General features: G+C 43.6%; 1 protein-coding gene across 4 annotated transcripts in view; it reads left to right on the forward strand.

The window, feature by feature from the left end:
- The first annotated feature begins 199 nt into the window (after nt 1–199).
- The window catches only part of DZANK1 (double zinc ribbon and ankyrin repeat domains 1), a 72,314-nt gene continuing 46,234 nt past the window's right edge, over nt 200–26,279 (forward strand). For 2 of the 4 annotated variants that reach the window (XM_073672478.1, XM_073672479.1), the window contains exons 1-6: nt 201–370; nt 3,498–3,623; nt 11,742–11,895; nt 20,574–20,691; nt 21,369–21,459; nt 25,994–26,118. In XM_073672478.1, coding sequence (XP_073528579.1) covers nt 3,515–3,623; nt 11,742–11,895; nt 20,574–20,691; nt 21,369–21,459; nt 25,994–26,118 — 597 coding nt within the window. In that variant the 5' untranslated portion in view covers nt 201–370; nt 3,498–3,514. Of the gene's footprint in view, nt 371–3,497; nt 3,624–11,741; nt 11,896–20,573; nt 20,692–21,368; nt 21,460–25,993; nt 26,119–26,279 lie in introns of all 4 variants that reach the window. The other 2 variants (XM_073672476.1, XM_073672477.1) reach the window with 2 other exon arrangements.

A 26,279-nucleotide genomic window follows, 5' to 3' on the forward strand; every position in this document is an offset into this window, starting at 1 on the left:
GGACATTTTGTTTATGGGCAATTAGTAACATTTTATAACCTAATTCTATCTAAAGGGTAAAACAGATAGTTTTCTCGTGAACTTTTACTACAAAGCCGTATTCCTATATAATTATCTTTGTATTACGCACGAAAACCCTCTGCCCTTATTAAAGATGGCGGACGGAGGCCATAGCTCTTTCCTACGTTTTTCCGTTCTGTGAATGCAGGGCGGGGAAATGTTTCGCATCTTTGGTTACTAAGGCAACGGAAATGTGCCAATCACTGGGCTCGGTCCTGGCGAGGTTCAGGCTCCTCCGGGAGAAGCGTCTGTAGTAACGGGATCTGGGAGACGCCGAGCGACAAGTGAGCAGCGCGGTGGTGTGAGACCGGTAAGGGGGGGAGGGTAGATCGGGTATGGGGGTTATAATGGCTATATAGGTCACCTATAGCCGGACATAACGATGTAATGGATAAGGCAGATCCAGACAATTATCGGCCGATAATGTCGTCTCTCATGTTAGATCTCCTCCCTGGGGTTTATGGCACAGAGCTGTGTGAGGTTTGTTCCTTCTCCCTGGTGCACAGGCTCAGATGTACTGGACGATGACTGCTGGAAACATCCGGCCTGAGATCGCAGCGTAATACCGGGGTATAGGGCCGTATGTGGCCTCTAGGGTCTCACCACCCCACAAGCAAGTCAGCAAAAAGTGTCACCTTCCTGCATTGCACTCCAATGCAGAGTGATCTGTGGCCCCATGATGTGTCCTGGCAAAAGTGGCGTGTATATCCCGCATTAAAAGGGGACTTGCTACTAACAAAGTACATTTTAATCAATAAATCTTGGAATAATAATAACTTCCACAATTGGATGTGTTTAAATAAAATGCTCCTGTGCTGAGATAATCTTATAAATGTGCCCCTGCTGTGTACTGTGTAATAGCTGTGATATGATCAGACCATGAACTGCAGCAGCTCTGCACAGTCAGACACAGCCATTACACAGTACACAGCAGGGGTTCCCTAAAAATGCAAAATTGCACCTGTTTTGGAGATATAAATGGCCCCTTAGCTCTTGGGTCCCTGTTTGGCCACGCAGGTTGCACCAGTAATATGTCCACACATGAATTCTGTCTCATTGCCCCAATGTAAAACATCCGGCCCCTCACCCCACAGTCTGCCTGTACTAACATTTGTAACAGCATGGCTGGTGGTAAAGAGCTCACTGATCCCAGCGAGGCCCTGTAATAGGACGTCTCCATTGTGACTACTAGTCAGCTTGTGAAGTTTCTTCCTTCCCTCACTTCCAAGATCAGCTGTGATCAGCATCATTGAAAAGTGGAGACTACGTAAAATCACAGATCGGGGTCACCAAGTGCTGAGGAGCATAGTAGATAAACATCGCCAACGCTCTGCTGACCCCATAATTGCAGAGTCCAAACTTCTTCTGGCATTTAAGGGGTTGTCCAAGTTTATCACAAAAGTTTGTAGTCACTCTATGGTTACTAAATCTATGTGAACGGCAGGCTTGTGAATCCTCACAGTGCTCATTGCTCTTACTGTGAGGATGTTCTGCTGCTTATGTCTACCCGAAATGTGGCCAGTAGTGTGCATATCCCATACCTGCGGCTACGTGACCGCCTGGTCTCACAGTCCCCCTTTAACATCAGCACAAAAACTGTGCCGAGAGCTTTATGGCTTGGGTTTCCATGGCTCTACTGTAGTATTCAGTATCGCACCTTTGGTTATTATGATCGTCTGAAAATGTGCTACATAGTCAGACACCAGCTTCTGGTAGTGCTCCTGAAGAATCTTATTGTATTCCTCCTGGACAATGGCCTCCAGTTCACTAATATTCTTGAGATTGTATGATGCAACTACCTTCATCAAATTCCACCAAATATTTTCTATGGGTTCCAAGTAAGACAACTGATTGCCACTCCAGAATCTCCCAGGACTCTTCTGAAATTAAGCCATGATGGATGGTGAGGTATGCTTGTTATCATTGTCCTGTTGACAGGTCTAGTTGATGCTTCAGCTTCCTCATATGTCATGATATTTTCTCCAAGTATTTCCTGATACCTGTTTGAATCTAGTGTGCCCTCCACATGGTGCAGGTTTCCAGTGCCAGAGGGAAAAAAGCAGCCACAGAGAATCACCAAGCCACCACCATGCTTCACTTAAGGCATTACCAAGCCATCACTATGCTTCACTGTAGGCATCACCGAGCCACAGCCATGTTTTACTGTAGGCATCACTGAACCACTGCCATGCTTCACTGTAGAACTCACCGACCCACCACCATGCTTCACTGTAGGCATCACCAAGCCCCCACCTTGCTTCACTGTAGGCATCACTGAGCCATTGCCATGCTTCACTGTAGGCTTCACCGACCCACCACAATGCATCATTGAAGGCATCACCTACCCACCACCATGCTTCATTGTAGGCATCACCGAGACACCACCATGCTTCACTTTAGGCATAACCGAGCCACTGTCATGCTTCACTGTAGACATCAAGGAGTCACCGCCATGCTTGACTGTGGGCATCAACAAGCCAGCACCATTCCTCACTGTAGGCATCACTGAGCCACAATCATGCTTGACAAGGCACCACCGAGCCACCTCCATTCCTTACTGTAGGGATCATTGGGCCACCATCACGCTTCACTGTAGGTATCACTGAGCCACCGCTATTCTTCACTGTAGGCATCACTGAGTCACCATCATGCTTCACTGTCGGCATCACCAAGCCATCGCCATGCTTTACTGTAGGCATCACTGTGCCACTGACATCCTTTACTGTAGGCATCACTGAGCCACTGCCATGGTTTACTGTAAACATCACTGAGCCACTGTCATGCTTCACTGTAGGCAGTGTGTTCTTTTCAGTGTGTGCTTTATTCTACCTCCTGGACATACCGCGTACTCCCAAAAAGTTCCAGTTTAGCTTCATCGCTCTTCAAAACTATTCCCATTACTTGTGCGTCTTATTTACATGATTTTGAACATATTGTAGCTGACTTTTCTTGTACTTTTGGGTCAGTAAAGATGTACGTCAAGGAGTTCGGGCATGGAGACCTTCAGAGTTTAGTATGGACCTTACTATAAAAACTAAACGAGAAATGGGCTAATATACCTCAGGGGCTCTGCAAGATGCTACTGTCACTTTTGCAGCAGATTATAACAGCTGAAGGTGCTAAGTACTCAAGACACTTGTTATCAATTGGTGAATAATTCTGAGACTGCAGCAGTCATTACTAGTGACATATTGTGATGATTGTGGAGAAAACACAAGTTATATTAGTTGTGTTGAGCGGTTCACGTTGTTTTTGTTTCATTGTTTGTTTGTTTTCAAACAGCAAATAGTTTGTACATTTTACCTATAATTTGTAATGGGGGATTAATAACTTAGTCTGCACCTTTAGATGAGATATGAGACTTTGTTTCACTGTAACCCTGTTTGCCTGTCATGTGTATTATGTCATGTATATAATGCTGATGTTATTCTCCTCAGGTCCTTTCTTAAAAAGAATGACTGCAGGCTCTATATGTGTGCCACAAGTTATTCCACTCCGTGTTCCTGTACCCGGCAAAGGGAAGTATGACGTAGACACAAACACTCCAATTGAAATCAAATCAGGTATGAAGGGAAAGAGAATTGACATTGGAATGTTTTTTGTGCCTTTTTCCATTTGGTTGTTAATTATTATTATTATTATCGTAATTAAAAGGAATCTGTCAGCAGGATTTTTACCCCTAAAACTATTTATATGTTGATGTAACTCTTTTAAACATAAGTCCAGCAATACCTTTACATGTTCATTCTGTTTTTCTGTTACTGAGAAATCAGCATTTGAATTGATATGCAAATGCAGCTGAAGACCTATGGTAGATCTGAAGCCTCTGTCACTCCAGCTCTATTCCCTGCTTTCTTGATGACTCCTTTGTTTGAGGTCACACAGCATACAGTAGAGGCTGTCAATCCAGCAGGACGAGGCAGAGCTGGGCAGGGAATAGAGCTGGAGTGACAAAGTGACAAAACATCAAGAAAATAGAGGAAAAATGACGCACATGTTACTTAAAAAATATCTTCTTTATTGAATATTCCTGGTAAAACAGGTTTCACCTAAGAATTGAGAATTTTGATAACGACTGATCAATTTTGTGACCCCCGCCAAGATAAAAGTATGTCATCTACGTAGCAGCCATACCAAATTAGGTGGTGAGAAAAATAGTTATTAGTTAAAAAAAATGTAACGCGCCTCCTGCCAGAGAACAAATAGAATTGCTAACGATGTGGAGAAATGTGACCTCATCGTGGTTCCCTCAATTTGTAAAAATAATTAATTGTTAAATATAAAATATTGATGTAATAAATCAGTAACTCCTAACAAAATTTCCTTTAATTCCTGAGAATATGAACTATATTTATTCAGATGATATTGTAATGCAATTAAAGGGGTTTTCCCACGAACAAAAGTTGATATTATTCCATAGATCTTGGAATAATAAGTTCCACAATTGGATGTATTTAAATTAAATGTTTCTGTGCTGAGATAATCTTATAAATGTGCCCCTGCTGTGTACTGTGTAATGGCTGTGTCTGACCCTGTACGGAACATGGTCTGATCATACCACAGCTCCTGGGCAGGGGTTGGGGGGAGTAAAAAAGTATACAGACATTACAGCACGAGATCTCAAATGATTCTTTCTTTGAAGTAAAACATTGTTTAAAAACAGGTAGGGAAAGGTTTCACCTCACAAAAACTATCAGCTGCGATCCCCATGCTGTAATATCTGTATACTCTCTTGCTTCCTCCCCTGCCCAGGAGCTGTGGTATAATCTGACCATGTCCCTGCACGGTCAGACACAGCCATTACACAGTACACAGTAGGGGAACATTTATAAGATTATCTCAGCACAGGAACATTTTCTATAAACACATCCAATTGTGAAACGTATTATTATTCCAAGATCTATTGATTAAAATCAACTTTTGTTCGTGGGGAAAAAAAAACTTTAATGCTTTATCATGAGGGATAAATGAGAGACAGCCGAATGGCCTGAATTCTAAGGATGATTTATAATTTATTTATTAATCTATCAGGGATGTCAAACTCAAACACGCAGTGGGCCTAAATGAAAAACTTGGACAAAGTTGTGGGCCAACCAGTATACAGTATAATGGGCCCCACATAGTCCTCAATACAGAATAATGGGCTCCACATAGTCCTCCATACAGAATAATGGGCCCCACATAGCTTTCCATACAGTATAATGGGCCCCACATAGTCCTCAATACAGAATAATGGGCTCCACATAGTCCTCCATACAGAATAATGGGCCCCACATAGCTTTCCATACAGAATAATGGGCCCCACATAGCCATCCATACAGTATAATGGCCCCACATAGTCCTCCATACAGAATAATGGCCCTACATTGCTTTCCATACAGAATAATGGACCCCACATAGCCCTCCTGTTACAGATCCGGGTGGTGGAACCTCTGTGCTGCGATACAAGGAGGGACCAGAGGGGCGTAACTAAGTCCCTACCCGGACCGACCCTGGTCACACGGTGGCTTAGTCGACTCCGTGAACCAAGGAGGGACCGGGAAGGTGAACCTGGTGCTACTCTGGGACCGACCTGGTGTGAGAGCAGGCGACTCCCACAGGACTGATGGCCGAGGCCGACAGGCACAGCAGATGAGCTCGGCTGGTAGACTGGCAGGTGATGCGGGTAGACAGGCACGGCCGATAGGCAGGCTGGTGGGCACGGCAGATAGACAGACAGACGGGTACGGCTGATAGGCTGGCGGGCACGGCTGATGGACAGGCTGGCGGGCACGGCTGATGGGCAGGCACGGCTGATAGACAGTCTGGCGGGCACGGCTAATAGACAGGGTGGCGGGCACGGCTGATAGACAGGCTGGCGGGCACGGGAACCTGAGGACTGAGGAGAGTGTTAGCCCACAAACAACAATCTTGCACAGGCACCTCCATTTTGGGGGAGGTGCCTTATATAAGGGCAGTCCTCCGGCCATTGGCCGGGGACTCATTAGGACGGCGCGCTCGCCCTAAGTACAGCGCCCGGGGAACTGCGCATGGTGCGCGCACCCGGGCGGAAGTAGCAGGAGCGCCGAAGTACGCCGGACTGGAGTCGCGGCGGTGAGGGGATCGGCGTCTCTGCCCGGCAGGAGGCAGAGACGCCGACTCTACACCTCCATGCAGAATAATGGGCCCCGCATAGTCCTCCATACAGTATAATAGCCCCACATAGTCCTCTAAACAGTATAATGGCCCCACATAGCTTTTCATACAGAATACTGGGCCCTACATAGTCCTCCATACAGTATAATGACCCCATATAGTCTTCCATACAGAATAATGGCCCCACATAGCATTCCATACAGAATAATGGGCCCCACATAGCCCTCCATACAGTATAATGGCTCCACATAGTCCTCCATACAGTATAATGGCCCCACATAATCCTCCATACAGTATAATGGCCCCACAGAGTCCTCCATTCAGTATAATGGCCCCACAGAGTCCTCCATTCAGTATAATGGCCCCACAGAGTCCTCCATTCAGTATAATGGCCCCACATAGTCCTCCATACAGTATAATGGCCCCACATAGTCTTCTATACAGAATAATGGGCCCCACATAGCTTTCCATACAGAATAATGGGCCCCACATAGCCCTCCATACAGTATAATGGCCCCACATAGTCCTCCATACAGAATAATGGCCCTACATAGCTTTCCATTCAGAATAATGGGCCCCACATAGCCCTCCATACAGTATAATGGCTCCACATAGTCCTCCATACAGTATAATGGCCCCATATAGTCCTCCATACAGTATAATGGCCCCACATAGTGCTCCATACGGTATAATGGCTCCACATAGTCCTCCATACAGTATAATGGCCCCACATAGTCTTCCATACAGAAAAATGGGCCCTACATAGCTTTCCATACAGAATAACGGGCCCAACATAGCCCCCCATACAGTATAATGGCTCCACATAGTTCTCCATACACTATAATGGCCCCACATAATCCTCCATACAGTATAATGGCCCCACATAGTCCTCCATACAGTATAATGGCCCCACATAGTCCTCCATATAGTATAATGGCCCCACATAGTCCTCCATGCAGTATAATGGCCCCACATAGTCTTCCATACAGAATAATGGGCCCCACATAGCTTTCCATACAGAATAATGGGCCCCACATAGCTTTCCATACAGAATAATGGGCCCCACATAGCCCTCCATACAGAATAATGGGCCCCACATAGCCCTCCATACAGAATAATGGGCCTCACATAGTCCTCCATACGGAATAATGGGTCCCATATAGTCCTCCATCCAGTATAATGGCCCCACATAGTCCTCCATACAGTATAATGGGCACCACATAGTCCTCCATACAGTATAATGGCCTCATATAGCCCTCCATACAGAATAATGGGCACCACATAGCCGTCCACACAGTATAATGGCCCCACATAGTCCTCCATACAGTATAATGGGCCCCACATAGTCCTCCGTACAGTATAATGGCCCCACATAGTCCTCCATACAGTATAATAGCCCCACATAGTCTTCCATACAGTATAATGGCCCCACATAGTCCTCCATACAGTATAATGGCCCCACATAGTCCTCTACACAGTATAATGGCCCACATAACTTTTCATACAGAATAATAGGCCCTACATAGTCCTCCATACATAATAATGGGCCCCACGTAGCCCTCCATTCAGAATAATGGGCCCGCATAGTCCTCCATACAGTATAATAGCACCACATAGTCCTCCAAACAGTATAATGGCCCCACATAGCTTTTCATACAGAATAATGGGCCCTACATAGTCCTCCATACAGAATAATGGGCCCCATAAAGCCCTCCATACAGTATAATGGCCCCACATAGTCATCTAAACAGTATAATGGCCCCACATAGTACTCCATACAGTATAATGGGCCCCACATAGTCCTCCATACAGTATAATGGGCCCCACATAGTCCTCCATACAGTATAATGGCCCCACATAGTCCTCCATACAGTATAATGGCCCCACATAATCCTCCATACAGTATAATGGTTCCCACATAGTCCTTCATACAGAATAATGGGCTCCACATAGTCCTCCATACAGTATAATGGCCCCACATAGTCCTCTAAACAGTATAATGGCCCCACATAGTCCTCCATATAGTATAATGGCCCCTACATAGCTTTTCATACTGAATAATGGGCCCCACATAGTCCTCCATACAGAATAATGGCCCCACATAGCCCTCCATACAGTATAAGGGGCCCCACATAGTCCTCCATACAGAATAATGGGCCCCACATAGCCTTCCATACAGAATAATGGGCCTCACATAGTCCCCCATACAGTATAATGGCCCCACATAGCCCTCCATACTGTATAATGGGCCCCGCATAGTTTTCCATACAGTATAATGGGCCCCGCATAGTCTTCCATACAGTATAATGGGCCCCGGATAGTCTTCCATACAGAATAATGGCCCCACATAGTCCTCCATACAGAATAATGGCCCCACAAAGTCCTCCATACAGAATAATGGGCCCCACATAGTCCTCCATACAGAATAATGGCCCCACATAGTCCGAAATGCAGTATAATGGGCTCCACATAATCCTCCATACAGAATAATGGGCCCCACATAGTCCTCCATACAGAATAATGGGTCCCACATAATCCTCCATACAGAATAATGGGCCCCACATGGTCATCCATACATTATAATGGGCCCCACATTGTCCTCCATACAGTATAATGGGCCCCACATAGTCCTCCATACAGTATAATGGGCCCTACATAGTCCGCCATACAGTATAATGGGCCCTACATAGTCCTCAATACAGTATAATGGGCCCTACATAGTCCTTCATACAGTATAATGGGCCCTACATAGTCATCCATACAGTATAATGGACCCTATATAGTCCTCCATACAGTATAATGGGCCCCACATAGTCCTCCATGCAGAATAATGGGCCCTACATAGTCCTCTAAACAGTATAATGGCCCCGCATAGTCCTCCATACAGTATAATGGCCCCACATAGTCCTCCATACAGTATAATGGCCCCACATAGTCTTCCATACAGAATAATGGGCCCCACATAGTCCTCCATACAGTATAATGGGCCCCACATAGTCCTCCATACAGTATAATGGGCCCCACATAGTCCTACATGCAGTATAATGGCCCCACATAGTCCTCCATATAGTATAATGGCCCCGCATAGCTTTTCATACAGAATAATGGCCCCACATAGCCCCCCATACAGAATAATGGCCCGCATAGTGCTCCATACAGTATAATGGGCCCCACATAGTCCTCCATACAGTATAATGGGCCCTACATAGTCCTCCATACAGAATAATGGGCCCCACATAGTCCTCCATACAGTATAATGGGCCCTACATAGTCCTCCATACAGTATAATGGGCCCTACATGGTCCTCCATACAGTATAATTGGCCCCACATAGTCCTCCATACAGTATAATGGGCCCCAGATAGTCTTCCATACAGAATAATGGGCCCCACATAGTCCTCCATACAGTATAATGGGCCCCACATAGTCTTCCATACAGTATAATGGGCCCCACATAGTCTTCCATACAGAATAATGGGCCCCACACAGTCCTCCATACAGTGTAATGGCCCCGCATAGCTTTTCATACAGAATAATGGCCCCACATAGTCCTTCATACAGAATAATGGCCCCACATAGTCCTCCATACAATATAATGGGCCCCACATAGTCCTCCATACAATATAATGGGCCCCACATAGTCCTCCATACAGTATAATGGGCCCCACATAGTGCTCCATACAGTATAATGGGCCCCACATAGTCCTCCATACAGTATAATGGGCCCCACATAGTCTTCTATACAGAATAATGGGCCCCACATAGTCCTCCATACTGTGTAATGGGCCCCACATAGTCCTCCATACTGTGTAATGGGCCCCACATAGTCCTCCATACAGTATAATGGGCCCCACATAGTCCTCCATACTGTGTAATGGGCCCCACATAGTCCTCCATACAGTATAATGGGCCCCACATAGTCTTCCATACAGAATAATGGGCCCCACATAGTCCTCCATACAGTGTAATGGGCCCCACATAGTCCTCCATACAGTATAATGGGCCCCACATATTCTTCCATACAGAATAATGGGCCCCACATAGTCCTCCATACAATATAATTGGCCCCACATAGTCCTCCATACAGTATAATGGGCCCCACATAGTCCTCCATACAGTATAATGGGCCCCACATAGTCCTCCATACAGTATAATGGCCCCACATAGTCCTCCATACAGAATAATGGGCCCCACATAGTCTTCCATACAGTATAATGGGCCCCACATAGTTTTCCATACAGAATAATGGGCCCCACATAGTCCTCCATACAGTATAATGGGCCCCACATAGTCCTCCATACAGTATAATGGGCCCCACATAGTCTTCCATACAGAATAATGGGCCCCACATAGTCTTCCATACAGAATAATGGGCCCCACATAGTCCTCCATACAGAATAATGGGCCCCACATAGTCCTCCATACCGTGTAATGTCCCCACATAGTCCTCCATACAGAATAATGGGCCCCACATAGTCCTCCATACAGTATAATGGGCCCTACATAGTCCTCCATACAGTATAATGAGCCCCACATAGTCCGCCATACAGAATAATGGGCCCCACATAGTCCTCCATACAGAATAATGGGCTCCACATAGTCCTCCATACAGTATAATGGGCCACACATAGTCTTCCATACAGAATAATGGGCCCCACATAGTCCTCCATACAGTATAATGGGGCCTACATAGTCCTCCATACAGTATAATGGGCCCCACATAGTCCTCCATACAGAATAATGGGCCCCACATAGTCCTCCATACAGAATAATGGGCCCTACATAGTCCTCCATACAGAATAATGGGCCTCACATAGTCCTCCATACAGTATAATGGGCCCTACATAGTCCTCCATACAGTATAATGGGCCCCACATAGTCCTCCATACAGAATAATGGGCCCCACATAGTCCTCCATACAGAATAATGGGCCCCACATAGTCCTCCATACAGAATAATGGCCTCACATAGTCCTTCATACAGAATAAAGGCCCCACATCAGGATGGTGGTTCTGGTGTTGCGGGCTAAATATAATCACCCTGCGAGCCAAATTTGGCCCACGGGCAGAGTTTGACGTGTACGATTTCCATGGTAGTGGTAATTGATGTATATTTTATACAACAGTCTACATTTTACCTGTTATTAATTGTTAAATAGCGATGTAGGTCCACACGTGATTGGTTGTTTAGGTTTTAAATACTTTTCCTATGATACCATGTTTAACCCTACGATTAGGGGCATAGTAACACCAGAAACGCGTCTGTTTAGTTATCATGTCATGGACTTTTATTATGTATTTTACCAGGAATATTCAATAAAGAAGAAAATTGTTAAGAAACATGGATGGGCCATTTTCCTCCATTTTTTTATGTTAACAAGTGTTGATATGGATGGTATTTTGGATCCACACTGATATCACTGAACCTTGTGGAGCGCAGCTTGTGATCTGATATCACAGAGATAAAATATTAGATTCACTGCACGTTTCGTCGCTTGGCAGGATCTCCAGTAATATTTCTTTTCTTTTCTCCTGCATACACTTTTAGATACTCCAGATGTTTCCATATTCTATACACTTGATGGGAACAAGCCAGACTTCTTAAAGAAGACCCGTCACCCTGAAAACACCACGGTGAAATATCGAGGACCATTTACATTACCGGATGGTAAAATAACTCTTAAGGCTGTGGCTCTCAGCAGGTAAGTCACCACAGGTTGGTTAGGATAAACCTCTACTAACCTGCGGACCACAAATTATCTAGAAACGTAAACTAAGTCCCAAAAGCTAAACTCCCAAAACTAGGTCCCAAAAAGTCACAATTTGTACAAAAACTAGTAAAAAGTAGCTAATTGTACAAAACTTTATATTTTTTTTCACCATGCTTTTTAAAAGTTGAAAAACTGGACGTGATGTACCTGTATGGGGGGAATGGTGGTGCAGTGACTGTTGGGGCTCGTGCAGACGACCATTTTAATCGGATGAGTGCTATCCGTGGTTTTGACAGATAGCACTCGTACCAATGTTATTCTATGAGGCTGTGCACATGTCCGATTTTTTTTTCCTCAGACCGGATGGTCGGAGGAAAAAGATTGCAGCATGCGCAATTTGCTTTCAAGAATAGGCTGGCAGAGGGCACACAGGGTCCCACCAGACCTCCACCACCTGGGGCACTGCCACGTACAGTCTTAATTAAAATGCTGCATTTTCGTGATAGAGATAAAATCCTGCAATTGGCGCGGTCGGCTAACGATTTATGTATAGAGGGGGCGAGAGTGTCCTTCTATCCTGATTTTTCGGTGGAGGTTCAAAGGAGACGCGCCCAATTTCAAGATGTCAAGCGCAGACTGAGAACACTTCAAGTACCCTATGCAATGCTATATCCTGCACGGCTGCGAGTCACAGCACTGGGTGAAACTCATTTCTTTGATTCACCAAAGAAGGCTGCAAAGTGGCTGGACTTAAAAGAGAGACAGATCCGGGCGGGCTGACGCCAATTTTGAGAAGATTCTTGACAGAATATAATATAATAATCCAGGGATTTTGAATCCTAGTGGATAATACTCCTCTGTTGCCTACTGAATCTATGTTCATAAATGTTATGATTGTTATTTTACAGTTATTGTATACTGCTTATAACCTGGCTCTCATATATACCTTGGGCAGGCCAATATACTTATATAGTTGTTGAGGTGCTGGTTTCACCTACAATGTATAAGCAGGGATAAGACACTCTGCCGTTTGAATGTTCTGGGAACGTTGTGTGGGGGGGAATTGAGGGAGTCTCTGATGCAACTTATGTTACGGCGCCTCGTGTGCTTAAGGCCTACTAGGCTGCATGAGGCTAAACACCAGACTCTACATAGTACGGCTGTTGGTATTCATTTGATTAAGGGGGGGGGGGGGGGGTAAAAGAACAGAATTTACTGTGTTTGGTGCAGACTGTGTATTATTACAATACTATAATCTTGATGGTCAGACGTACGAGTGGGTGCGGGGGGGTGCATGTGACAGTCCATTTTCAATCGTTAAAACATGGTCAAGCAGATTAATGTAGTATCCTTGAGGCTGTGTGCCCATGTAGCGTTTTTCAAGCGTTTATGCTGCGGAATTTCCGCAGCGGAAACGCTTGTAAAACGCTAGGTAATCCGCACCCCATGGTCCCCAAGGGGATTCCGCATGTTCTATGCACATGCTGCGGATTTTTCCGCAGCGTTTATGCTGCATACAAAAATCCGCAGCATGTCATTTAATTTTGCGGAAGCGCAGCGGAACTCCTTCCATTGACTTGCATTGAGACGCATAGAAACCACGACTGTACATTTGTACAAGCGGCTTCTATGCGTCTCTATGTGCGGATGGTACCCAGTTCTGGAGGAGAGGAGACTCTCATCCAGACCTGGGTACCATTGTACCTGTAAAAAAAGTATAAAATAACAAATAAAGTTTATACTCACCTGTCCGGCGTCTTCTCTCTGAATGCCAGCAGCGCTGAAGGACCTTCGGTGACGTCACAGTCATGTGACCGCAGGCCCTTCACCGCTCTGTCTCGCGATATGCCGGCAGCCGGGAACCAGACAGGAAGCAGCGCTGCAGCACTCGCCGGGGCCTCGGGGGTGAGTATAGCTTTATTTGTTTTAATTTTTACGGTTCACACTGTATAAATCCATGCTGTTTGCATGGATTTATACAGTGTGACCTAGTTGTCAAGCACTTTCCAAGTGATGCTATCGCCTGGAAAGCGCTTGTCAATCTGCATGCGGAAACGCATGTGAACCCGCATGTGGATCCGCATGTATTCTGCAGGAAAAACGCATGCACAATCTGCATGCGTTTTTTTCTGCCAGGGAGATGCAAAAATGCTGCAGAAATTTTCTGCTTCATTTCTGCATCGTGGGCACATAGCCTAAATGTCAGAGGTATGGGAGATCACAACAAAAGATTTGCGGTGCTTAAATATCTTAAGGAATATCGGGATTCGATAATCTGTCTGCAAGAGACGCATTGCAATATGGAGGCCGCTACGGCACTGAGCAAGCTTTGGAGGGGGCCGGCCTATCATTCTACACATAGTACTTACTCTAGGGGGGTTAGTATATTGATTCATCTGAATTTACCCTTTAAATGTGAAAGAAGTATCTGTGACAGGGAGGGTAGGTATGTATGTCTAGTGTGCAGAGTGGCTGGACTTAGAATTTGCCTAATCGCTCTATATGTTCCTCCACCTTTCTCTATACAGACTTTGCCCAACTATTCCAGTGGATAACGGAATTTGCTACCATACCCCTGTTAGTCATCGGTGATTTTAATATGTATCTACATGCTGAGCTTGATAAGTATAGGGGTAATGTGGAGGGAGGGGCTGCTCAAGAGACATCATTGGCAAGGGTCCTGCAGGAAATTAGCTTGGTAGATGTGTGGCTGGCTCGATTCCCAAATGTTAAGCAGTATTCATGTTACTCGGCATCCTATTCCTCTCTGTCCAGAATTGACCTGGCTCTGGGAAATAGTCATCTAGTTCCTCTAGTTACTAAAGTGGAATACTGCACAAGAATGTTATCTGATCATTCTCCATTATTGGTAGTTTTGGGGGTAGATTCTGGCACCATAAACAGAAGGGCACTGTGGAGGTTTAATCCCTACTGGCTGGACGTGTTTGGGGAACAGTTGGATTTAGTAGGTAAATTGGATTATTTCTTTAAAGACAACATAGGCTCTGCTCTTTTAAATATGGTATGGGAAACCATGAAGGCGTTCTTAAGGGGGATCCTGATTAAGGAGATTTCCATGATCAAATCCAAAAACAGGGCTCGTACCCAGGAGTTGCGGAGAGAAGTAGACATATTGGAACAGAGGTATGTTGGGTCCCCAAGCATAGAGAATAGGGAACACTGGACACGGACACAGGTTACACTAAATGATCATATATTGAAACTAGCAGAATATAAACGATTCTTTCTTAAACAGCAGTTTTATGTGGAGGGAGAGAGTGCAGGGCACTTGCTGGCCACTATAGCCAAGGCCCAGACTGGGGCTCCTATGATTGCAGCTATCAGGGATACTAAGGGTGTGGTAATTACTGACTCAAAAGCTATAATGGAAGAATTTTTTCAGTTTTACAGACAATTATATGCCTCCAAACAGACTAACGCGCAAAGGGACATAGATCTATACCTTCATGATATGCAAATACCATGCTTAACAGATAGCCAAAGAGAGCAACTAGATGCACCAATCACCCTGGAGGAGATGCAGGAAGCTTTAAAAGACTTTCAAAATAACAAGGCCCCTGGTGCTGACGGGATCCCTGCGGAAATTTATAAGGAGGCTGGGGGGGGTGTTACTTCCCAGGTTACTGGAAGTCTTTAAGGAAGCAATGGAGAGGGGGGCCTTGCCGACTTCAATGAGGGAGGCTAACATAGTTCTTTTGCCAAAACCTGGAAAGGATGCACTAAACCCTGAATCATATAGGCCAATATCCTTACTCTCGGTAGATGTAAAAATTTTAGCTAAGGTCCTGGCTACCAGATTGGTGGCGGTTATTACACATCTGGTTGCAGAAGACCAGACTGGATTTATACCGGCCAAGTCAACGGCAATTAATTTGCGTCGGCTTTTTCTTAATCTACAAATGCAGCCACACAATGTGGGTGGTAGGGCAGTGCTATCGCTTGATGCCGCTAAGGCTTTTGATAGTGTCGAATGGGAGTATTTATGGGCTGTTTTGAGAAAGATGGGGTTTGGCGCTGAATTTCGGGCCTGGGTACAGCTTTTATATAACGATCCGGTAGCTCGGATTCGAATTAATGGCAATCTTTCTGGTAACATTGAAATGGGTAGAGGCACGCGTCAAGGCTGCCCGTTGTCCCCCCTACTATTCGCCCTGGCTGTGGAGCCGTTGGCTGTTAAGCTTCGTTCCAGCAGTGAAATTCAGGGGTTCTGTTACAAAACACTGGAGGAGCGGGTGGCCCTATATGCCGACGACCTTCTGTTGTTTCTGGGTGACACGGAGCAATCTCTGATGACGGCTATGAATTTAATAACGGAGTTTGGAGATCATTCTGGCTTACGGATTAATTGGGACACATCAGTCCTTATGCCAGTTGATGGTTTGTCTCATAATACTAGGGTAGGGAGTACCAGCTTGAAGGTTGTGCGGGAATTCAAATATCTCGGAGTTAGAGTGACCGCATCTATCGGAGATTATATTCCTTTAAATTTACTTGAGCTGCTTACCAGATTTCAACAAAAGGCCAATACTTGGAGCAAACTTCCCTTATCAGTGGTAGGTCGAACTAACCTAATTAAAATGGTGTTAATGCCCCAATTATTATATATCCTTCATAATTCACCTGTTTGGATCCCCATGAGAATATTTTATAAGTTTCAAGCACTATTTCAGGAATTGATCTGGAAAAAAGGGGTGGCCAGAATCAGTTTGGATACACTTCAAAGGCCCAAAGATCAGGGGGGACTAGCCGCACCTAATCCATGGATATACTTTCTGGCCTCTCAGACTCAACAACTCTGGTTGGTCCGGGGGAACCTGGATAAACTGATACGTCTACTTTCACACAATCTGCCAATTATCTCCTTTTTAGAAACAGGAATCTCGGGGTGGGATGCTAGACGACACCTCCCGACCCTAACACTTATGGGGAAAACGTGGCAGAAAATCAAATTGTTGTTGGGAATGAAAGGCTTTACCCCATTTACCCCGTTGTGGCATAATGCGGGCCTTCCAGAGATCCATAAATTGAAAGGATTCGGAATATGGGAAAAATTGGGAATAACTAATGTGGCGCAAATATTAGAGGGGGAAATATTTAAATCGTTCCAGCAGATGAAAGAAGAATATTGTGTCCCACAAACTAGTTTCTACTTATATCTCCAAATGAGGCATGCATGGTTTGTACAGCCGCGACATATGCAGAGTAAAATCCAACATCATATACTGTTTAATACACTATTATGCCATAGAAGTGGGAAGGGAATGATTTCCAGAATTTACGGGATACTTATGCAGCAATTTCAGTGGGACAGACCCTTAAATGTTAAGGAGAGGTGGGAACGCGACATTGGTACTATATCCTCAGAGGAATGGGAAGACAAGCTCGCTGCCTTGGGGTAACCCTGGACTCTGATCTCTCCTTCAAACCACATATTCAAGCCCTTTCCACCTCCTGCCGACTCCAACTCAAAAACATCTCCCGGATCCGTGCATTCCTCAGCAAAGACTCTGCAAAAACACTAGTGCATGCCCTCATCATATCCCGCCTCGACTACTGCAACCTCCTGCTCCGTGGCATCCCTTCCAACACTCTTGCACCTCTCCAATCTATCCTAAACTCTGCTGCTCGACTAATCCACCTGTCCCCCCGCTATTCCCCGGCCTCTCCTCTCTGTCAATCCCTTCACTGGCTCCCTATTGCCCAGAGAATTCAGTTCAAAACTCTAACCATGGCATACAAAGCCATCCACAACCTGTCTCCCCCATACATCTGTGACCTAGTCTCCCGGTACTTACCTGCACGCAACCTCCGATCCTCACAAGATCTCCTGCTCTACTCCCCTCTTATCTCCTCCTCCCACACTCGTATACAAGATTTCTCCCGTGCTTCCCCCCTACTCTGGAACTCTCTACCCCAACATATCAGACTCTCGCCGACCGTGGAAACCTTCAAAAGGAACCTGAAGACCCACCTCTTCCGACAAGCCTACAACCTGCAGTAAACACCACTGCACGACCAGCTCTACCCTCACCTACTGTATCCTCACCCATCCCTCGTAGACTGTGAGCCCTCGCGGGCAGGGTCCTCGCTCCTCCTGTACCAGTCGCTGACTCGTTTTGTTAAGATTATGTAAATGCTTTTGTTATGTATATCCCTATCACATGTAAAGCGCCATGGAATAAATGGCGCTATAATAATAAATAATAATAATAATAATAATGTGGTGGAGAGTGTCCCGACATTATCTACATGTGAGGCACATAGACTTTCACAGTTGTACTTATTGCATAGAGTATATAGAACCCCCGAATTTCTACAGCGCATTGGGGTAAGGAATGACAGTACGTGTCCAAAATGTGGAGAGGAAGGAGCATATGCATATCTTATGCATATGATGTGGATGTGTAGGAGGGTCACTGTATTCTGGAATGAGTGTGTGCAATACATTAATAATGTGTTTGAGTGTAATTTACCCCTATATCCTAAAGTGTGTGTATTAGGCCTTGTAGAAATAATAGGATGTGAAGAGGATGAAATAATAGCTGTTAAGAGGACTCTATACCAGGTCAGAAAGCTTATAGCTGCACATTGGCTGGATCCCTCCCCTCTCAGGTTCCAGGAATTCTTGGATAGAATGCGTCTTTTATTAAGATTAGAAGAGGGAGTGTACAAAAAGCGGAAGGCTATACGTAAATTTGACAAAATTTGGGGTAAATGGAGCATGTTTCATGGTCATCATGTTATGTCTATTTTAAACATCACTTGAGGTTGAAATGTTGTGGTCTCCCATATTCTGTATAACTAATTACTGATTGTCGGATGCTATGCTCTGTATCCATGGATCAAATTATCAATGCTTTAACAGTCAGATAAGCTATATGATAGTACACGGTCTGTAATAACAAAATTTGCTCTTGTCATATGGTTCTTGGGGCTGTAATGGGTGGGGGGAAGGGGAATGGGTGGGTTTCGAGAGCCACTGCCAGTTTGGTGATGCCTCACTGTTGTTTATGTGTAATGTTAAAAAAGTATTTTAATAAAAAATATCTGATTTAAAAAAAAAAAGAATAGGCTGTCACTCGCCCATCCATGTTTATGGGTCCATGAAAAAAATCGGACCGCACTCAGATGACATCAATTTTCACGGACTGACATAATGGAGAAGGTGGAGAAATGTTTTTTTTTGTCTTCCACCCTTCAGAAAATCAGATCCTACTCTGATCACATTCTGATCAGATAAATAGCAAAGACTGACTGTCACTTTCAAACATAAAACAGGTGTGAACATGTGCATACTAAGAGTAGCCATCTCCATATATAACTAACAAATTAAAGCTGCACTCTGTAGTGCTATAGTATGCAAACGTGAAATATATGAAATTAGAATTGCATTACTGCTCTAGGAAATAGGTGGAAATGAAGATACTTAGCGCATAATTTGGCCAATTCATGTGTACCCGGCAGCCACAATAAGGCGATTCTCTTTGCTGGGAACCTGCCTAGTGTGATTCCTCTCCTGGGCTCATAGCCTACATTGATCTCTTTTATATAGGTCTTCCATGTATCCTAGCAAGATCTGGAAATGTAATAGAGTAAAAAATAAAATTCATTTTCCCACTTCTCTCTGACCAATTGGTTTCTGCTAGTCTGTGTTAATTTTGATTCTGTGTCCATGACCAATGCATCAATGTGACCGCTGCAGGCAATCAGTGGCATCAGCGGCCTCTTGCTGTGCATGCAGATATTACTGCTGAGGCCAGTGAATGGAATCAGCGGTCACATAATTGTAAAGTACGTGATTCCTGCAGCAAATTAAACAAACATTGTCAAGGACCACCAGAGCTAAGGAATATAACAGGTCAATAATTGGTATTTTTTACCTAAAATATTCCCTGCTCTAACGCATTTTTTTTGATAACCCCAGGATAACAAAACAATGTTGCGGTTCTCTGCTTCCACCACTAGAGGGGGCACATGAGCTCACTGCAGGCTGTTATTACTGTTATATATAGAAGATAAAGCAGTAAGCTCCTGAGCTCCCTCTAGTGGCTGCCGCAGCCACTTTTTACTCCTGTGTCTATATAGGGAGTTGTATACAAAATGGTGCTATGACCACTGTTTGAAACCTATTTAGATACAAAAACAATTTCTAATGAAACTGCTCAACCCCCTTTTTTGTACCCATTAATAGTGATCACCATGTACTGTAGAGCTACATAAGGGTCCCCGTTTTGCAGATGTCTTAACCTGTGATATGTGAGGACATCAACCAGTTTTTTGGAGATTTTGCCTGAATATTTTCTACCTATGTCCTTGTACAACCTTCTGTTGTAGTGTCTTCAAAACCTTCTGAGATAAAAAGGTCCATCTCGTGGTCCCTTCTTTTATTAGTTGGAGACAGGATGGGGAATGTACTAAGTTTGGCTCATCTGGTTTACTGAAACCAGTGGGGTATCACTAAGCCCCATCTCTTTCCCAAACTGGTCTGTCATATATATTAGCTCTGGAGGGGTGAGAGAGAAGAGAAGACATTTATATTATTATAACTTTTTATTACTGAACGATCTTTAGTTTGTGATGTGGGAGTATGACTAACTGGTAGTAACTGATTAAGTATCTATCCTAATTATTATTGTTCTACCATTTAGAGATGGGCGAGAAAGTGGGACAGTGACTAAAGTTTTCATGGTGGAATACGTTCCTCCAGAGGAAGATTCATCCGATGAAGACAACGACGAAAACTTCCTAAAAGAACTTGCTAAACAGGTAAGGTAATAGATGTGAAGTTGTATAATCAATTTTTCTTGTGTCTGACCAGGATGCATTGATTGATCTCCGCAGTATAGTCTCTCCCAGTGCAGTTCCTATATCATAATCTCTTGGGCCTTAGTGATCTAAAATGTATGTGTGTGTGAACAGGGAAACGTGCAATCTTATTGCTTTGCGTGAAAAGGGCTTTACAGGCGAGGACATTGCTGCTTGTAAGGTTGCCCTTAAGTATATTATTTACTGGACCATCAAGAACTTCACGACATAGAAAATTCCTAAAAGAACTTGCTTAACAGGTAAGGTAATAGATGTGAAGTTGTAAAAGTTTTCTTGTGTGGGAAATATGACTTCACAGATTGGCAAATAACTAGTGTCCACAAAGTCAGCCCTGAGAATTGCATTGAATTGCAATTTTTTAGCAAGTGACAACCGTGATCTTCTATGATTACTTTGCACCATCCAGCTGGTCTAGGGACCTTGTTTAGAGTCCTCTAAGAATACTGGGAGTCACATGTTACAGTACCCTAATTTGAGGTACAATAAATAAAGATATACAATTCCATTACAGGATACAATAAAACTTAATATTTAATATTCATTTTATTTATTTAGTGCCACATATACCGCAGCACTTTACTTTTAAATATTTGTACAGTACATTCTCTATATTTTAGGATAAAATCATTTCTCCTTCAAAGCCGAAGAAGAAAGATGTCACATTACAGAGATCATCAGCCTGGGATGAAACTACAAAAACTAAAGGAGGTACAATTTACTACAAGGAGCAGCAATATATCACATATCTATGTATGCAGTTTATACAGTCCTGGCCAAAAGTTTTAAGACCGATACAAATTTAGGTTTTCACAAAGCTTGCTGCTCCAGTTTTTATAGTGGCAATTTGCATTAGCTCCCTAGATTATTATGACGAGTGATCGGAGATGCAAAAAAATGCAAAGTTTTTCTTTGCCATGAAAATGCTACTAATTACAAAAACCCCATTTCCCTTGATGTCAGCCCTGCCACAAAATGACCTACTTACATAATGCTGCTGAGCTCCTTGTTAACTCAGGAGAAAGTGTTAATGAGGGCAAAGCAGCTGATATCAAGCTGTCATGGTTTTTGAATTATAAGAGCAGACTGGTTGCTTGAAATCATTGTTTTCTTCTGTTAACCATGGTTACTTACAAGGAAATACATGCAGTCATCATTTCTTTGCATGAAAAGGGCTTTACAGGCAAGGACATTGCTGTTTGTAAGATTGCCTCTAAATAAATTATTTATTGGAACATCAAAAACTTAAAATAGTAAGGTTCAATTGCTGGGAAGAAAGCTTTGGGGCAACCGAGAAAGTCCAGCAAGTGCCAGGACTGTCTCCAAAAAACATTAAGTGCAATCTGACATTCTGGAGGAAGTACAGGGATTGGACTGCAGAGGATTGGGGTAAAAATTATTTTCTCTTATGAAGCCCCCTTCAGACTGTTTGGGACATCTGGAAGAATGAGTATCCAGAGAAGAAAAGGTGAAAGCTATCATGAGTAAAGCGTCCTGAGATCATTAATGTGTGGGGTTGATTTTGATCCATGGTATGGCCTCGCTCACAATTTTGCCTAGGCACACTGCCGTGAATAAAGAATGTTATTTAAAAATCCTCCAAGAGCAACTTCTACCAACGATCCAGGAGTAATATGGTGATGAACAATGCTTTTTCCAGCATGATGGACACTGTGTCACAAGGCAAAAGTGGTAACGAAGTGGCTCAGTAAGCAAAACATTGACATTTTGGTTCCATGGCCTGGAAATTCCCTAGATCTCAATGCCATTGTGAACCTGTGATCAATCTTCAACAAGCGGGTGGACAAACAAAGACACAGAAATTGTGATAAACCCCAAGCACTGATCAAGCAAGAATGTGTTGCCATCAGTCAGAATTTTGCCTAGAAGCTGATATCCATCTGCCAGGACGGAGGGCAGATATCTTGAAAAAAAAGGTTCAACACTGTAAATGTTGAGTCTTTCCATAAACTTGATGTATTTGTCAAAAGTTTCAAACCTTCTGAAATGCTTTTAATTGTAATTCAGTAACCATAGAAACTTCTGACTATAAGATCTAAAAACAGTGAGAGAGCAAACATTGTGAAAATCAAAATTTGTGTCAATCTAAAAACTTTTGGCCATGACTGTATGCAGTATACCTGTTAATCAGATCAATTAGATGCACCTGGCTAGCTTTGACTAAGAACTAGAAAATTGGTTCACCTTGTGTCAGTCTGCTGGATGTTAAGTAGAGTGGAGTGTGTTGAAGCTGATGAGTGACTAGCCAAAATGTGAGCTGTAGCTGGGAGAGAGACAAGCCAGAGTCTCTCTCTGAATGGAGAATGCACGGGTCAGCTAATAAAGCTGAGGAGTTTGTGTATTGGAACTACAGAGAAACATTTAGAAGTTTTTATAGCTCAGGCTGAAGGTGATACCAAGACTGGTAAAACCGTACTTTTCCTGCGTGTAAAGTTTGCTCCAGGAGAAAGGACTGTAATCTGTTAGGGTGAGCCCAGACTGACATATATGTGACTCCTGAATGAACTGTTCATTTGAAAAATAAAACAATATAATAATGCACTTAACCTCCAGGGCCTGTATGCACGCTCCCCACACAAGGCTCCTTTGCTGAACTAAAAGCATGTTCAAGCTCCTTTAAAGTTTGCTCACCAACATTTAGACAAGCCTGTGAAATACTGGGAGAATTGTCAGATGAGACCAAAATTGAACTCTTTGGATGCCATAATACACACCATGTTTGGAGACCAAAATGCACTGCTTATCACCCCCAAAACACTATATCAACTGTGAAGTTTGGAGGTGGGAACATCATGGTGTGGGACAGTTTTTCACCATACTTCACTGGCAAACTTCATCTAATTGAAGGAAGGATGAATGGACAAATGTACTGAGACATTCTTGAAAAAAAATTGCTGGCACCTACCAGGATGATGAAGATGAAACAAGGGTGAACATTTCAGCAAGCCAATTATCTCAAACACACAGCCAAGGCAACTCAATTGGTTTCAGAGAAATAAAATAAAGCTGCTAGAATGGGCCAACCAATCACCTGACCTGAATCCAATAGAAAATGTATGCGAGGAACTAAAGCTTCAGAGTTCATAGAAGGAGCCCACGGGACCTTCAGGATTTGAGGAGTGTTTGTGTGGAAGAATGGGCCAAAATCACACCTGAGCAATGCATGCGATTAGTTTCTCCATACAGGAGGTGTCTTGAAGCTGTCATCACCAACAAAGGCTTTTGTGCGAAGTATTAATTACATTTCAGTAAGCGTGTTCAGTATTTTTTCCCTGTGACATTTCTCATTATTACACATAATGTAATTTATGGATACCTATGGTTTGATTTCTTTGTCTGTGTGGATTGGATGGGTTGTTACTGACATTTGGTGAGAATTTCATATCAATAGCACCTTTATAAATATATAGACTTAGAAAATTGACGACGAGAAATAGAGCGAGGGGTATGGATACAGATAAAAAAAATATATACAGTACAGACCAAAAGTTTGGACACACCTTCTCATTTAAAGATTTTTCTGTATTTTCATGACTATGAAAATTGTACATTCACACTGAAGGCATCAAAACTATGAATTAATACATGTGGAATTATATACTTAACAAAAAAGTGTGAAACAACTGATAATATGTCTTATATTCTAGGTTCTTCAAAGTAGCCACCTTTTGCTTTGATGACTGCTTTGCACACTCTTGGCATTCTCTTGATGAGCTTCAAGAGGTAGTCACCGGAAATGGTCTTCCAACAATCTTGAAGGAGATCCCAGAGATGCTTAGCACTTGTTGGGCCTTTTGCCTTCACTCTGCGGTCCAGCTCACCCCAAACCATCTCGATTGGGTTCAGGTCTAGTGACTGTGGAGGCCAGGTCATCTGGCGTAGCACCCCATCACTCTCCTTCTTGGTCAAATAGCCCTTACACAGCCTGGAGGTGTGTTTGGGGTCATTGTCCTGTTGAAAAATAAATGATGGTCCAACTAAACGCAAACCGGATGGAATAGCATGCCGCTTCAAGATGCTGTGGTAGCCATGCTGGTTCAGTATGCCTTCAATTTTGAATAAATCCCCAACAGTGTCAACAGCAAAGCACCAGACACCATCACACCTCCTCCTCCATGCTTCACGGTGGGAACCAGGCATGTAGAGTTCATCCGTTCACCTTTTCTGCGTCGCACAAAGACACGGTGGTTGAAACCAAAGATCTCAAATTTGGACTCATCAGACCAAAGCACAGATTTCCAGTGGTCTAATGTCCATTCCTTGTGTTTTTTAGCCCAAACAAGTCTCTTCTGCTTGTTGCCTGTCCTTAGCAGTGGTTTCCTAGCAGCTATTTTACCATGAAGGCCTGCTGCACAAAGTCTCCTCTTAACAGTTGTTGTAGAGATGTGTCTGCTGCTAGAACTCTGTGTGGCATTGACCTGGTCTCTAATCTGAGCTGCTGTTAACCCGTGATTTCTGAGGCTGGTGACTCGGATAAATTTATCCTCAGAAGCAGAGGTGACTCTTGGTCTTCCTTTCCTGGGGCGGTCCTCATGTGAGTCAGTTTCTTTGTAGCGCTTGATGGTTTTTGCAACTTCACTTGGGGAAAATTTCAAAGTTTTCCCAATTTTTCGCACTGACTGACCTTCATTTCTTAAAGTAATGATGGCCACTCATTTTTCTATACTTAGCTGCTTTTTTCTTGCCATAATACAAATTCTAACAGTCTATTCAGTAGGACTATCAGCTGTGTATCCACCAGACTTCTGCACAACACAACTGATGGTCCCAACCCCATTTATAAGGCAAGAAATTCCTCTTATTAAAGCTGACAGGGCACACCTGTGAAGTGAAAACCATTTCCGGTGACTACCTCTTGAAGCTCATCAAGTGAATGCCAAGAGTGTGCAAAGCAGTCATCAAAGCAAAAGGTGGCTACTTTGAAGAACCTAGAATATAAGACATATTTTCAGTTGTTTCACACTTTTTTGTTAAGTATATAATTCCACATGTGTTAATTCATAGTTTTGATGCCTTCAGTGTGAATGTGCAATTTTCATAGTCATGAAAATATCGAAAAATCTTTAAATGAGAAGGTGTGTCCAAACTTTTGGTCTGTACTGTACATAATATAATTTATAGATAGATAAAGCATATATAGATATGTGTATATATCTATTTGTGCAATCAACATAAGTCAACTATAATTATTTTAGTATGTTTTAGTGGTCTTAATTTTTTCCAGACCATGAAACAGATGGTAACTCCAGCAACAAGTCCTTCACAGGTCCAAGATTTATGAATAGTCGTCTAGGTAAACTTAGCCAAGGAGAAGAGCCGCTGTCTGCACTTCCGACCCAGAGATCTCAGGTACAGAGCATAAAGAACAAGTCAGTGCTCCTAGCGCCCGGCCACTGTGTGAATGTGTATTATGACTTGAGAAATATAAAGTGTACCTGCAACTGTACTGTCTTGTGTGTATGCGGAATCATTTCTGGCCGTTAAACGACTTGTATCCTGCATTTTTACCA

Source organism: Phyllobates terribilis, unplaced genomic scaffold (genome assembly GCF_046119375.1).
Source record: "Phyllobates terribilis strain yellow unplaced genomic scaffold, ASM4611937v1 Scaffold_3__8_contigs__length_932513732, whole genome shotgun sequence".
NCBI classification, from domain to species: Eukaryota; Metazoa; Chordata; class Amphibia; order Anura; family Dendrobatidae; genus Phyllobates; species Phyllobates terribilis.